A 17,049-nucleotide genomic window follows, 5' to 3' on the forward strand; every position below is an offset into this window, starting at 1 on the left:
AAAAGGATTATTAGGAAAAGCTTTTCACATACTTTTTAAAATCTTTTTTTCATTAGTCGTCTATCTCTGGTCCAAAATTACAGTAAAAACATGAGAATAAAAACATCTTGACACATAATAATAATGATAATGATAATTACAGTTGAAAATTAAAAATGTACAAATGTACAAAAACGTGTGTACATTAAACCTTTTTTAAAACAAAAAATGCCTAATTTTACTATTCTTATTATTCTTTAGTTTTTAATACTGATATTTAAACTTGTTAGGCACGAATATGAATGTCTTTTAAATAAAAACAGATAAATTGAGCAGACATTACAGTATAAAACCAATAGTTCACTACAATACAGACTGAAATTCAAGCTGATGTGTGTGGTGAGGCATTTACACCTGAAGAACTGAAGAACTGACTGTCCTATTTTGTGAAGGCAGTTAGTCTGAGTAATCAAAAAAAAAAAAAAAAAAAAAAAACAGAAAAACTGTGTAAGGCCATTATTTCTATAATATATTTTTTGAATGTTGTGTGTTAAATGAAAAGTGTGAGAGAAAAATTAACAAAACGTGTCTCTCTCTTACCTGGACTGTGGTAATCCTTTTTTGCTGAGGTCCACTCTAACTCGCTCTCCAACATGTCTATATATTTCCACAAGGCAATTCATGGCACTGTCCCTCACCTGGGCAGAACATAAAGGACAGCATTAATAAATCACAAACACACAAAATGTGTCTACACTGAATCTACACAGTATATAGTATAGCAGTTACCAAGAGGTCATAAGCAGTACAACATTACAGAACACTAAATAGCTCAGATGTTTGTTTTCAGCTCATAAATATCCCAAAAAAATAATTTTCAGTGGTGCATCTATTTATTTCCTTACAATGCACTTCTCAGAACATAAAACACTTCAAGTGATCATTTGTGGTTCATTTACTGAAATCAACCACCAGGGGGCGCAGTGACTCACAGAAAATACACACACAGATGTGTTTTGCTCCCAGAGAAAGATTAACATTTTTAATTGACCATATCATGAGTTTATTTAGATTATCTCACATAAAGCCTTTAATCTTAAAACAAAAGAGATACGGAAGTTATTAAAATAGCTAATAGCAATAGAAAACATACCTGACTTGTGGGGTCCCCTAGTAGATTACATATATGTGGTACAATTTTGCTTAGGGTTAAACCTTGGGCACCATATCTACAACAAGAAAGACATAAAAGAGAGGAACAGATACTATTTACTAATCTTTCACATATTAAACCACATCAAAATTATCTATAATTAGTAGAAAATGTAGAATTACTAAAGACTACACTGTATACAAATATATTCGCAGTTACTTTAAAAAAAAAAGCATTACAAAAACATCTTACAATAAAAAAACGGTCACAGATTCAATTAAGGCTTGTAATTTGAAACAAAAACAATTATTAAAAGCAATAACTTTACAGAGACTTTACTGATACTTACACGTTTAGTGTTGCAATGAGACATAGACAGACTCCTTCTCTGGTCCTGTTGTTTTTGTGTTTAAATCCCCCCAGCATTCTGTCCCACATGTACTGGAAGGACAATCACACAAATGCATTGGTATCAATTCAAATTAATGAGTGCTAATCTTATTAAGGCTCTGACAACTCATTCCTCTGCAGGCCTGGAATATTGCCCATTAACTAAGTGAAATCTGTCCTTCAATATATCTCCCAAGATCACCCCCAATATTCAGGGATGTTTTTTTAGCAGAAACATCATATTATATCATAATACAATACTAATACAATAATACCACACTGCTATGCAAATTATTTAGCACTGTTTAGTGCCTACTTAGTGAATAGGCATCCAACCGGTAACGCACCTGAAATGTCAATTATACAACATGCAAGCTTGGCTGATCATTACTTTCCATACTTTTAAATATTTTTTTGCATTGCCTCACATAAGGGGTTTAAACATTGTAAATAAAAAAATACAATTTTTCATTTAATATGATTTAATACAAAAATAATTTACAAAATGTCTAGTTCAGCCTTTGCTGTACAAAGATCACGACCTTCCGAATCCCCTAGATTTTAAAATATCTAGGTTTGCTTCTGTTAAACACAGAAATAATGCTAAAAGAGCTTCTAATTACGTTTTAATTTCTGGTGTAATTAACTCTGTAGGAGAATGGTGGCATTTATCAAAGTCAAATCACTTGCACAACGATGTAAAACAGCACAATCCACTTAATGAAGCAAACTGCCAACAATACTAATCACACCAGGACACAAACAACACACAAACCTTAATAAAAGAATACTCCACTCAAACTTGTATAGATAAACTGTAAAACTGCAGAGATAACTAAAAGAAGGACTGTGGTCTGGGTACAGACCCAGATATTCATGGACAAATTCTTTAATAAAAAATGACACACATTAGCACAGTATTAATGGTATACTATGTACCTTTATCTTTTATTTTATTTCCAACATATTTTAGTTACTTGTTTTTTTATTTGTTTATTATTATTATTATTATTATAATTTTTCTTTACTTCACTGCTTTACATTTTAGCCCGTCCACTTACTCAGTATAATTGCTTCTTAATTAAATCTCATTTGTTTTTGTTTTTCTAATCCTTTTAACATTTAATTTGATTGTTTTGTTTATGAAGTTTCAGCTGTACTGAAAATGAGAATCACCCACAGCTTCACATGTATACTTCACAATTTTATTGTGAATGCTTTCAGTTACCTGAGGATTAGCAGCCTGTTCCATGATCTTCAGCAGCAGCGTCTGGTCCTGGTCTCTGACTTGATCTTTGGCATCGCCTAACCGATCAATTAAGCTAGGTAAAACTGAAAGCACAGAAAACAGCACATAAACATAACATAATCTAACAAACTGCAAGCAACCATAAGCAAATAAAAATGAATGTACTTATTTTTGTATCTATAGCTTTCTACATGTAGCATTGCATGTAAATACTGTAACGTCTTCCTTTTAAATTTGAATAAATAAAATATTTCTATGTTACCTGTTCCAACTTGCGCCCGAAAGCGGTCTTGCAATCGAGTCACTAAGGCAGACAATATTTCCAATCCAAGAAGAGCCAACTGCGAAAACAAAAAAAACTAAAATTAATCAATATACAGATAACAAAACAGAACATGCCATCAAATATGATATTAGGTTGTGATACTTGGTTGTGCTGAGCTTGTGTAGCACAGTGACAACAGTTCATGTTTTTTGCATCTTCTATGTATCTTGTTTATACCCTAGGTTTTACTAGAGACATTTTACTGCAAGTAAACAATAAATACACCAGTGAGTGAAGTGAAATGCATGAAGTAAATTTGTCTGTATGTCTTAATAATAGTTAAATGCTAATCCATCTTTTTCAGTGCTTTGGCTGATCTATCTAGGGCAGATGGAACCTGGAACCCCTATATATATATATACACAATATCATCCAGTAAATTCACTCACTGCTAGCATAGGAGTTCCCTGCACCTACAGATTCCAGATTCAACGACTTTAGCTCCATCAGCAGATGGGTTGAAGGTATAATCCTGATCCTTTGTTCTTAGACAAAGGAGAATTACAGTAATCATGGTGATGAGAGACAGCTAAGCCACATCAGCTAAGGAAAAACAAATAGTCTTCAGGAAGCAAAGAATGGGATGTCTTTTTTACTATTTGATAATCTATTTATTTTTTTATTAGGCCTCCTTAATTTTTCCCTACCAGTCCTAGCATGCCAGGTGTAATGTGTTGTAACACTGCCTGCTGGTCATTGGGTTTAGACCTACAAAAAGACAGCATGGTCTTCCTCTGCATCACTGATCTGTCAGAAAGACCACTCCCAACCACAGCTGATGGTGTGCTTCAAACACCCAGACAGACAGACAGATAGTAAACCCTTACTCCACTGCCCTGCAGTCCAAACCCATCCCCTCTCCTGGCTTCTTCGCTTCTCTCAGACTTTAACACACACTCTCTTTATGGCTATTTTTATCACTCACTTCCACCACAGAGCCTGGAAGGGAGGCTCATTGTCTTTCCTCAGCTTTTGTTTCTACTGCATTCTGTTCCTTGGCTTCCTTCAAGCACATGCTTTAAACCCAGATGAACTCAGATGAGTTATTAATTATTATTAATATTAATAACTCCATTAATAAGTATCCATTAACTACTCTGAAAGCATTATGAATACCAGTGGTCTTCACGATTGCTCTCACAGGAGACAAATATTCAGGCTTAAGAGTATACAAATACTTAATTGATTTGACAGCAAATACCAATTCAAATCATACTTAACCTTTTGATGCACAACATATGCACAAAAAATCAATGAAGATCTGTGCTAAAGAAACTCAGCGATACATGAATTATTATTAAAACATTAATGTTTGTCATTTTTAACCAAAGTTGTGCTTTAGAGGTGTAGTGATAAAAAAGAGCTTTTATTCAAAGATAAAAAAAAAGAAATTACATGATGATTTATAACAAGTTAACTGAGAAGTACCTTGAATTCTGAATTATTGAATTAATTTATTGCTAATATATATCATAGAAACACTCAGCCATACATTAAGTTACATAGAAAATAAATGTGAGTCATAGGGGTGGGCGATATGGCAAAATTAGTACATCATGATTCTTTTCATGTTGCTTGAGTACAATCAAACAATCTAACCATTCTTAAATACAGAACTAAAAACCAAACCATTTTGGCCAAGCCACGTTTTGAACAGAGTTTAATCTATTAACACTGGTTTAAAATGGTACACAAAAACACCATTCAGGGAAAGTGCAATCTTGCTGTTTAAACAGCAAACTTAGCCTACCACAAAAATAACAAGGCAAGACCAAGACAGTAACAATTTAATAAAAGCAGTTAAATAAAAAAATGCTGTAGAAAAATCTTCCTGTAACTTAAGTATTACTATTAGCACTGAATGTTTTGACAGGATTTAAGACTTAACTGCTTAGCTGACAATGTAATTTAGAACAAAACTTTTTTTTTTTTTTTAGAAAAAATAAAGTATTTATGGCTGGTTTTTTTTTCACTGTTTTAAAAGGAACTATGTCCTTTGCCAGGTAAAAAGTGATTCAAAACGCTTCTGTTACCTCTCTCCATCGTTTACTTCTCTTCTCGTAGGGATTGCCTCTCTCAAATGACCGCGTTAGCGTTGTTTGTTTTGGTCCGGCTGTAGCATTAGCCTCTGCTAGCTGCGGTGTGGTTAATCTGCCGGTTACCTGACTTTCAGCGTACTGTTTGGCATGTCGCCTCTTTAAGTGGTTAAAAAGATTTGTCGCGCTTCCGTCCGACGCGAGAACGACCTCTGTGCAAATTTTACATATTACTGTTGATTGTGTAACATCAGCTTGGAAAAATCCAAACCAGGTCCATATTACTGAAATCGACCTTTTTTAAGAAACTAACTCTGCCGCTGTGTTTTCATTCATGGCTTCGCGCTTGTGAGAAAAGGGGAGGGGAAGTAAGCAAAGGTGTTCCGGTGAGCTGATTGGTTTATGTGCGGGCCACTAGTGTGCGTGAAAGGGCACTAGCAAATAGTGAGCTTTGGCTGAGCAGAAAACTGCTGTAGTGGATAGAATGTGCTTAACGATCCAGCGGTTTTTCTGTGATGGCTTATCGTAGACACCTTATAATACTTCACGATCTGTTATCGTCATATCGCACACCCCTAGTGAGTCATAATTGACCCATGTCGTGCGTTAGAGTGGTGGTGATAAAAAAATAGGCTTATATTCAAATATAAGACAGGAAAAATGTACTATGTACTAGGATGTACCATGATCAAAAACTAATTAACTAAGGAATACTTTGAATACTGAATGACTAAATAAATTTTGGCAAAGATTTAGAAAATTTTATCTCCGCAGGGACTCTTTTGACCCATGTTGCGCATCAAAGGGTTAAACACACCTCCTTTGTAATTTGTCTTTATAAAGCTTTCTATAACACAAATAATGCTGATGCCATAAGTGAATAATAAAAGCTTAGACAATAAATATTATTTATTATGTTTTTCTTAGCGAGGAGAGTCCACTTGTGTGAATGAGTCAGTTGTTTATTTATTCAGATATATTTTTTAATTTTTTTTTTTTTTATAAAAGTTAACTTTACAGGAAATTAATTGCATGATAATTGTGTTAAATTCCCCCTTGATGAGTGGGTGTATGTAAAGAGTTGTATGTGGTACATTGGGCAGAAATATCCCTCCTGAACAATTATTTACCCTAAAATGATTAGGGATGCACAATGATATTGGAAATATATCAGAATCATCGACACCATCCGAATTATTGTAAGCCAAAAAAAGGACAAAGCGACGCTGGACATACTGCTACAATCCGCCAACAATGAAAACACTACATTAATTGAAAAAAAGATTTAAAATTAAAAGTTAAAATTGATTAAATTTATGAATGTTTAGGTTATACTCGGGAGTTTAGTCTTTCTGTAAGTTATAAATGTGTATATTGGTAATGGTCATTAATGATAGAAATGATCTATAAATCATTCATTCACACAAACGAGGCACAGAGAAAACTCCTAGTGCACTTGCATCATTATTGTACTCTATAAAACAAATCTGAACCCTATAAAACAAATCTCACCCTCAAAACAAGATGACATGCCAATGACACCATTAAACAAAACTATGTTTCCAAACTAATTATAATATATTTTATTATTTCTGCATCCTCCTTTTATCACCTGTTAAGACACCTGGGTGGGTCTCGTTGCTAGGTTACCTTCCTGACTAATAGAACCAGTGAAATAAGCTCATTCTGCTTCCCAGATCCGTGTGTCCCCATTAGCGTTGCAGCCCTACACTGTACAGTATACAGTGTATTCAGGCCATCAGTATGGGATTACAGAGTAAACTGGTAACTCGAGAGAGCATGCAGGGATGTAGACAATAGAGGTGTGCCAAAAAATCGATTCACATAAGAATCTTGATTCTCATTTACTACGATTCAGAATCGATTTAAAATGTCCCAAAATCGATTCTGAGGGGCGGGTTTTAGACTGATTTTGGGCTGGGTATTTTTGTTGGACCTGGCAACCCTGGGGATAGCACTTGTCCTTTCAAACGGAGATCTTCCAGACACACACAGAGCGTAGGTGTTTGAGAATCACCGGTAAGATGGCAGAACAAGCACTATATTACCTTAGATTAACGTGTAGTTTCAATGTTTTATGGCAGAATGCTTCATAACAAGCATAAAAAAGATCGCTAGTAGTTAGTTTCAGTAACTGTTAGCTAGCTAACTAGCTAACTTTCCAGTTCCACCTTAAATAACGCTACAGGTGGCAGCGGGCTGCAGCATTTAAGGCGGAACGGAAAAATACAATAAGCTAATCAGAGCTAATTTCAGCTCCTCATCACAGAGGAATTAAGGAATGGACCATATGAATTAATTTCTCCACCTCCTGCCCCCTTTCTGAAGAAATACAACGACCTTAAATTAACTAGTTAATCAGCAGCTGCTCCTGAACTTTAGCGCTCCACTGCTATCATCACATCAGCCCAGCAGCGTCACCTACACACCACCGCTAGTAGCCTGGTAATAAAGCAGTGTTATTTATTATTTATTTATTGTTCATTAACGTCATTGTGATATCCCAGTGATTCCTCTGTCACTGAGGACCCACATTCCTGCACATTTTATTGTTTTTGTAACACATTACTTGCTCCAGGACCAGTGTATATTATGGAGGGTTTTTTTTCAATAAGATTCATAAGCCAGAAGCAGAAATTTTTATAATTCAAATCGTTTTGAATCAAAAATCGATTTTGAATCGAATCGTGGCCCCCAAAATCGGAATCGAATCGAATCGTGAGATAGTAAACGATTCCCACCCCTAGTAGACAATCATGCTGAGCAAGAGGCATAATGCCATAAGGGAGTGTGAGTCTTTATTAGCCTAGATTAAGTAGTCAAATATTTATAAACATAAAATAAAACCTGATTTGATAGGCACGAAAGTAAAAACTTGTATTTGATGTTGTTTATCAGGGTAAATATTAGCTATTCAAAAGTAGCATGCAGTCACCTGCTCTACAGCACATGACCATTAGCCTCCTGGCGTAAGAGATAGAGGCTGGGTTGTACAAAAGCCTTGTGAAGTCCAGCATCCTGTCTTTAAAAAGCATTCAAGAGTTTCGTTTGAAGCCGATATGTTGTTACTTTCTGTTGAACACAAAGCTATTCGTTGTGATCTTAAAACAAAGCAAAAGCGTGTCAGAGGTAGGTTATTTTGCATGTTAGTCAAATTAGGTGGTTCCTGGTCATGCTGAGCATTATCACTAAAACACTGATTGATTCATACATTCCTCCATTCATCTAATCCATATGTCAAAAAAAAGAGACAAGAACAAGCATCATGTCCCATAACTTTTGCTATGTCCTGTGGAAGCTAAAGAATAATGCCAGATGCCACTCGTCACAACAAATACCACCCACTTCACTGTCCACAACTTGAACCCATCATTAGGATTTACTTAAACTCCAACAAATCAACTTGCCTTTATATATGAGCACGCTGACTGGGATTTAACCTCAGTCAAGATCTCAAAAGCTCACAACTTTTACATGTGTGGATGTTCCAAGCCATCCAACTGAGGAAACATTTCATGATAAATTTACATACTTCTACACCAGGCATGTCAGTGTGTGTAAAATAAATAAATATTGAACATATACTGAACTTAGGACTGGGAGGTTAATCAAATTAATTGAATAATGTAATTATTGTTTAAATTCAGTTTTCAAAATGGGATATTTGAAATTGTACACCTTGTACATCACAGAAGCTGCAGAGCGAATCTCAGTAGACAGACATTTGCTTCTGTCAGAAACAGAAGCAAGAAGAAAGGAAAAAAAAAAAACTTGTGGCAGAGATTTCCAGATTTTACTCTTTTCCTTATATTTAACCTAAATACAAGTATGTTATGATTGCAATGCGTTTTATATAAAAGCTGTATGTAATGTTGAGTGCTGTTTACTATCCTTCAAAAAAAAAGAAAGTAAATGTTGATAATCAAAAATTGATGATCATAAATCGTTTATATATTTGAAGAATACTGAGATTTTTATTTTTATTTTTTTAACAATATTGCCCATTGCTATAATTGAACTACTGGCCAAACTGCAATACCAAAAAACAACATACATAAGTCACACAGTATATGTAGTATTTGTAGTTCTGCTTAGGCTATTTGGTGAATTTCCCTAGTTAAATAAAAAACACTTTAATCTTCCATTATGTTGTTTATACCATTTTTCTATACAATATAGGCCTATTGTTTCAGCATCTTCCTCATAATTGGGCAGATAATACCTGCTCTATATAATTTACCCAGAGGTAGCATTAGTAAAATAATGGTATATTGAATCCTTAAACTCTGAAAACTGGTGTTAAAAATTCCAGTATTTTTTAATAATATCAAGAGACAATATTCTGAATATTGCACAGTCAGTTTTTCCAATATTGTGCAGCCCTAGTTGGCACAGACTGAACCCTGCATCCAAAACAAATGCACCAACTTTCCAAAACATGGTCACTTCCACTGCTTTGTTCAGCAAATTCCACTGTATTAAAAAACAGTCAACATTCAGGTGGTCAGCTTTGCTTGCAGGCAGGCCGACATGCTGCTTTCTTTGTGATCCCTCACTCTCTCTGCAGTGATTTTCCATGAGCCGGGAGAACAGCTGGGCTGAGTTAAAGCAGAGCGAAAGCAACAGGCCCAGACAGGGCCACAGGACAGGAACACCGGCCTGTTCTCTCCATGCTATCATTATGGTCGCCATGTTGCCTGCCCTGTCACAAGGAGAGAAAGGACGGCCCTGTCATGAATCAGAGTCAGCTACTGGCAGTGAGCTGAGAGTTCAAAGCCCATTTACCAGCTCAGTTCACTCTGGACCAGCGCTGGGGGCACAGCGAATAAAAGCAGCTGTAATATGAGGCTAATGTTGCTCAGCAGCTGCTCACAAGCAGAAAAATGACTCAGTGAGTAACTATTAAGAAATGGCTTGAGGATAAAGTTGAACACAAAGGCAAAGAGAAGAAAATATCCATGTTGGACAACAATGCAACACTCCCACCCAGAGCTGGGTATTAAAACTAGATACCAAGAAGGCCCGACCAAAATGTCTCTGTACTACAGGAGTACCAAAAAGCTAAAAAAAAAAAATTAAATAAAGAAATCTGTGCCCATTTTCGATACTTTAAACATGTCAATGTGCTCTAAAGTCTGAGTCTCCTTCTAAAGATTCATTCACACTTCATTTTATTCAAACTGTTGACACACTGTTGCTTTGCTGAAGTCTCAAGGGTTGCTCGCTCGGTTGTCTGTCGGTCTGTCTGTCTGTTGCTTACCTGTTGGTCTGTCATTCGGTCCATTTCTCGCATGTCTGTTGGTCAGTCCATCTTTTGCTTTTTTGTCTGTCTGTCTATATATTTAAGGCATTTAAGCACAAGTAATACTGTTGTTTTTGTTCTTAATAAAGCACCACCAACATGCTCATCATTTTCATTCCAACAAGATCCAAAAACAAATGGTAAACTCTCTTGTTGACACCGTGAATGTATGAGAAAGAGATTACATTTATGCCAGTTGTTAAATAAATACACTGCAGGAGAATAATTATCACTTTTTGTATTTTGTTGGTTACAATTAAGAAACAGTCAGTGCCAAGACAGTGCCAAAAAAATCAGTTGTTTAGTATCAGTATCGAATTTAAAGTATCGTATCAATATCGAAATATTCCAAACGATACCCAGCCCTACACACACCCAGATGCTTTTATCACTTTTCTGCTTGAATCCAATCAACCTGAACTAAAAAAGCCTGTTCTTCCACAACATAAATGTTCTTCCACAACAAAGACGCTCCCTTCAAACACTGTGAATCTGCAAACGACAGCACTTTCAGCTTTAACTCAGACGAGCCTCGCATGCCACTGTTATGACTGTACTGACAGCCTGTCTGAGGCTCCTGTAGTCAAAGAGCTCTGGTAAGCAGGCCTGATTCTTGTGCTGAGTAATGCAGGTTGGATTTAAGGGTCAGGAAGTGCCAGATAAGCCTGGAGAAGGCTATAAAATGCTGAGCCCTCAGGGATCAGACGCAGCGCAGCTCTGACACTCTCCGAACTCCTACACTCACTATCAGAGCTATTAAAAAGCATCACTGCTCATGCAGAGAGCCCATCTAGGATAAAGCTTTTAATTCACTCTGTGAGAATCAGAGTTTTAAACAGAGCATAACAGAACATGCCAACACTAGCACACTGATCTGTTAACAGCACTCGGTTAAATAGCACACCACAGGCACTTCTGTAGAAGCTGTAGGAGATGGTGCTCCACCGGGTGCAGCAGGAGGCCTACACTAATGTCATGAGAGCCTGATGTTGATATCTACTTCATCAGGACTAATGGGACCGATCACTGCAGGGTGATTGTTATAGCAAAACAAGCAGAATGAAAGCACAGTGCTCTAAACATGGCCCAGCTCCTATATAAACAAAAACAATCCACAAGGGCAAGAGATATTCATTCCAGAGCATGCCCGTGTCTGCAGTGCTGATAAAAACATCTCGATTACAGTGTATTAGAAGATTCAGGGCTGTGAAATACCTGTGTTGCAATAAATCCGTATTCAGAATAATACAGTTCACTCCAAAGCATTTTGAACAGTTGGAAACACAGCATGTTAGCACAGCGTGTGCACCTGGATTAGCATTACAGAGAAGTGTGTTATTTATTTCTGGAGGAGCAGGAAAATGAATGAATGAATAAAACTTAGATATTTGAGAACAGTAGTAGGTAGTCATCTAAACATTCTGTTCTTCTAGAGTTTAATAAATATGAGGGCTATGTATTGGGAAGAACAAAGAAATACAATACGATTCATAATTTAGGGGATATAAATTAATATATTATGATGCTGTAAGCGATAGTTAGTCATGCTGCAGGCAATACACTCCTTTATTAGTCAATACAGGCTTTAACATTGGCAATGCAGAGGTAATGAACAAATGTACAATGTTTAAAGTTGCACCCTTTGCTGATAAGAGATGGGAATCTCAAGGCACCTTTAGATTTGTTTCTAGTACGACTGAAAGTCCTGCAATGTTTGTTGATTATAGTTGACTGTCAATATGTCTTGATGGATCTTTTTCTTCTATACAGGATTTCTTTTTTCCTCATTGCATTACTATTTTAAAGTAGAGTATCTGCAATGATCCAAAATGAATCCCACTGTTTAATAGACTCTTTGACAGACAAAAAAAGCAATTAATCAAATGACAAATACAGAATACTAGGATTAATATTGTTAGAATAATATTAAAGACCAGCTACAGGGAAATTAGAAACAAGAAGGTGATTATAATGTTATGGCTAAGCAGTGTAATGTATATAAGAAGCTGGATTTAATGCTGTGGCTGATCTGTAAATAAAGTATAATGCTTTTTGGTTCTATGGGCAGTTCTAATTATTTGAAATGAGAATATTGTAATGTGCTGAGTTACTGAGTTTAACTAGGAGCTTTAATGGAAGATCTAACCTACCTTAGAGAGATATATATATATATATATAGAGAGAGAGAGAGATATTAGTAAGATTAATATTTGTTTGCAAAATCATTCTTTTTTCGTTCTTTTTCCAAGAAGACGAGTAGATCCACTTGTTTCGGCTTGTGGTTTGCAGTCAGGCATCAAGTCATTAGTTGTAGTATGATGGTCACAGGTGCGTTTGGTTTCATCTGCCTGCTCAAACTTGTTTGTCCATCGGTTGAATGTGTACTCTTAAAATTTAGCACTGAAGAAGCATGAGTCATTAAAACTCTGAGATATAAAAAATGACCCTATTTTCTGAATTGCAACTTCTTTATGAAAAATATTTTTTGCAATAACAATATGAAACCAATAGCGATATAAAAATTAATTAAAAAAATAATAAAAAATGTTTGATTCATTTCAAGAATATGCTACTCCAACAAAATAAGAGTTAAGGTATTATTTAGTATAATAGTTTTAAAAGGTCTGCAAAGAAATCTGTAAATATATATATATATATATATATATATATATATATATATATATATATATATATATATATATATATATATATATATATATATTTATATATAAAATTTTTACATTTTTTGTTTTAAACAAAATAAATCTTGATAAATACCTGTTGTTTCCAAAAAGATTCTTTTTTTATCATAGTATTACTGTGTGATGATGTGTTGTGTATGATGTGCTGTGTTACACCTCTGCTTCAGTCATACCTCAAACCAGGGTTCTGTTCTACTTATGTAATGAATATCACTGCAGTGCACCGGAATGAACTTAAAGTATTGATCCTTACCTAATTCAGCACAACACCCATTTCCTAACTATTCAAAACAGAGGCATAAGTGCAACTGAGATTATTATAGACTGCCCCGACTGGCCCAGTCTGGCCTGGCCTGGTCTAGCATCTCCCCTGCAGGTCATAAAAACATACAATCATGCTGGAGGACAACCTAGGACAGAAGAATCTTAACTAAAGCATAAACCTGCTTTACACACAAATGAAGAATAACTGAAGCACTCAGGCAGCAAGGACATCCGAAATACTGCATCTGACCGTCAGTACCACAGGGCCATGGCCATCCAGCAACAAATAAAATGTTCCCTAAAGCAAGAGCAGAAGGAACAGCACATCACTGTACACAGAGTCCCTTTTTAACTACAACAGCTCTGCAGGCACTGCTGAAGTTCATTTTCTCTAACCATTCACTTATTCATGCGTTTTATTGTCTTAATTGTTTATACATCACCACCTCTTTCGTAGAATCTGTTATCCGAGAGATAAAATGCTCAGATTTTCCAAAGCAACAATGAAATCTCTAGAGTGGATCAAAGCCCAGTAGGGAACAGTGTTTCAGGGAGTGCACAACAATGCATCCTTCTGGCATTCTCTCCCAAGCACTGGCAAACTGCACTGCACTGCACTGCACTGCACTGCACTAGATCCTTGTACATTACTTGGAAACCTGCAACAAACACTTCCCAGCACAATAATGTTCATGATGTTTGTGATCACAACACACAGTACACTTTCACCTCTAATAGGGTTGTGAACAGGTGCTGAAGTACTCTTAATTGTTAGAAGTGGCAGTATTCTAATACAAAATCCTACATTTGATCACAGTATACAGTTCACTTCAAGCTAAACTCTGTGAAAAGAGAAAAGTACAATTTTATAAGTGCTATGGTCTACTGAGCATATCTGTACTCCTCTTGACAGGCTATTTAAAACAGCCCTTCGATGTGACTAAGATCTGATTGTCTTTTTTTTTTTTGCATTTTCATAATAGAGTCAGTATCATGCAATGAATATAATTCTTAGGCAAGAAACAAATGTAGACACACATTCATATCAAAACAGAAAAGTCTTTACACTCATCAGTCATTTTGCGTCACCTCTGAGCACTATCAATCTCTTGATCTCCATCACTGCCACAATCTGATAAATTCGATATCTGATAGATTGCAGAATACAAAAACAATTCATATTATACTGGCTGCTGCGCTCATGCTACGCGTTAAAATAACTCCCAGTTATATTTTAACTTTTCAACCAATGTCTCCTAATTTAAAAGTCACTGCAGAGGCAATGAGCATGAACACAATGAGCGAGTTCAAGTAAAGATTTGTCTACATTACAGACAGATACAGGTCATTGACATTTAATAGCCAAATCAAATCTAAGCAAGAATTCTACATTAATTAATGAAGATAGCAATGTGAACGTATACTATACTATACTATAAACACAATAACAACACACGCACACAATGGCTCTAGAACTGCACTATAGGCATAGCTCACTTGAGTTCTCCTCAGAGAACAAAACAGTGACTCAGACAGACATGGGTTAGTTTGGGAGACACATTCATGTGCAAACAAGTCTGGTTGTAAAATCACCAATGAACATCAAAACATTTATAGACATGTGCCAAAGATCCCACACAGCACTGTAAAACCATCCGTTCAGCATTTAACAGCACTAAAGACGGTGCTCATAGCTAAGCACTAAACAAACAAATGGGAAAAAAACATGTCTGTGGATGTGAATTTAAGAATACAACTAATAAAAATAAAGATGATGATGATGACAATTATACTCTCCCTAATTGCAAAAAAAACTTCTGGTGGTGACCTGAGTCCAGACATGTATAAAAGTACTAGAGCCAGGCTTGAAAATAAAAGTTCTCTATCAAAAAAGTGACTTCACACTAAAGTGGAAGTACTCAACATTTTTTGTACTAAAGTACTGCAAGTAGTTTATTGTAAAATGTAGTACTCAAGTTATGTAGTTGTACTGTAGGACAATGTAGTAAAATGTAGTACTACCGTGTACAATGTAGTTATTACAGAAAGCAGTAGAAAGTTCACAGAGTGAAAAGCAGAACAGGGGGCAATTAGGTCTTCTTATAAGGTCTCTTAATTTACTCCATGATGAGCAGCTCCATCATCAGCTTACAGCTTAAGTACAGGAAAAATAATTGAATACATAATACTGCAGTATAGCATTAGCATTTTAGTACTTAAGTACAGTAGTGAAGTACTTCTATTCTGTTACTATACATGTCTGGGACATGGGTCACATGGGTTGTAGCAGTGTAAACAGGGCAAACTGCAGTAATAATAGTCACACAACAAAAATTTTGGCAGCTTTATTACATATTCTGTATTGGTGCAATCCATTGCAGTCCTACTCAAGCAATGCATCACAGTTCATCGTAGGTTTGTGTGTGTGTGTGCGCGTGTGTGTGTTCTGAAACAGACAACAGGCTGGGGTCATCACAACAGAATAATTCCAGACAAGCACTTTGGTGTGAGCTTTGCTCAGGCGACATGTGAGTTAACAGATCCTGACACATGTCTAAACCTCCCCACACAAGATACAACACCTCATCACTTTTACTGTTCTTTCAGTCCCAGCCTCACACTGTAACTCAGCTGATAGGAAGTATTCACATAGGAGACTTCATTTACATCAGTGGACCATGTTATTCTTAGTGACAGGGCAACAGGGATGTCACAACAGCTGTGCTGAAGGATGGAGTAGCATTGGGCCTTCTGCCCCAGTATTACACAGGAACATGCAGCTTCATTTTAGCTTATTGGTTAAATGCGATCAGTTCTAAACAGTGAGTTTTGTGACATGAGAAGCTTCTTAACATTAATAAGCTCCTATGTTGACTTTAAAGGTGTCCTTCTGATAAAAATCCACTTTTTCTTGTTCTTAGTAAAATACTTTAGGTATTTACACTAGTTAAAAGTAAAAATCCACCCCAGGGTTTTGTTCCAACTGCCAGAGGAGTTGGATTTTACTTTCTGGACCTAGACTACCCACCTCTGTGCGTTTTCATAGGTTTACATAGCATCTGCGGTGGATTTCCCATTTTACAGAGACTTTAAGACTATGGCAGTGGCTGAACTGCACTTAGCAGGAAATTACATGTTTTAAAGTAGCATATGACATTGCAAAGACTGTTATAAATCTTTATTTTAACTGTTCGTCTTATGTATTCATTTATACTACAAAACTAGACATTTTAAAATGAAGGGAAAAAAAACAATGGAATGAGACCTTTAAAATTTGCTTTACAAGTTTAAATACAGACGTATTATGTAGGGTATACAAAGCATTTGCCCATTAAAAATATGTAACTGCACTGTTATGATATATTATATAATATTATATTTATTACAAAAACGGTCTTAAATGTATATGCCAAAACATGGTCTAAATGACAATTTTCTTCATTGCAATCATTTTTGTGACAACATATTGTCTACAAATATATGTACATAAATAGTTATGATGACTAGCCAATGTAATGCCTGTGAAAAAAATTGTCCAAATATTTCTAAGATTGTCTTGTAAATATACTTTCACTACTCAAAATCCAACAATAACAGGTTAAACTGGAGGCTTGTGTCACAAACAAAA

The 17,049-nt window shown here is 35.8% G+C and overlaps 1 protein-coding gene across 24 annotated transcripts in view; it reads right to left on the minus strand.

Moving 5' to 3' along the window:
* clasp1a (cytoplasmic linker associated protein 1a) overlaps window positions 1-17,049 on the minus strand; it is a 79,468-nt gene that overhangs the window by 52,129 nt on the left and 10,290 nt on the right. For all 24 annotated transcript variants that reach the window (XM_049484647.1, XM_049484646.1, XM_049484648.1 and 21 more), the window contains exons 3-7: window positions 3,034-3,112; window positions 2,751-2,854; window positions 1,482-1,573; window positions 1,133-1,208; window positions 580-677 (exon numbers count right to left, since the gene is read on the minus strand). In XM_049484647.1, the coding sequence (XP_049340604.1) occupies window positions 580-677; window positions 1,133-1,208; window positions 1,482-1,573; window positions 2,751-2,854; window positions 3,034-3,112 (449 nt within the window). The remainder of the gene's footprint in view (window positions 1-579; window positions 678-1,132; window positions 1,209-1,481; window positions 1,574-2,750; window positions 2,855-3,033; window positions 3,113-17,049) is intronic.

This window comes from Astyanax mexicanus, chromosome 11 (genome assembly GCF_023375975.1).
Source record: "Astyanax mexicanus isolate ESR-SI-001 chromosome 11, AstMex3_surface, whole genome shotgun sequence".
NCBI classification, from domain to species: domain Eukaryota; kingdom Metazoa; phylum Chordata; class Actinopteri; order Characiformes; family Acestrorhamphidae; genus Astyanax; species Astyanax mexicanus.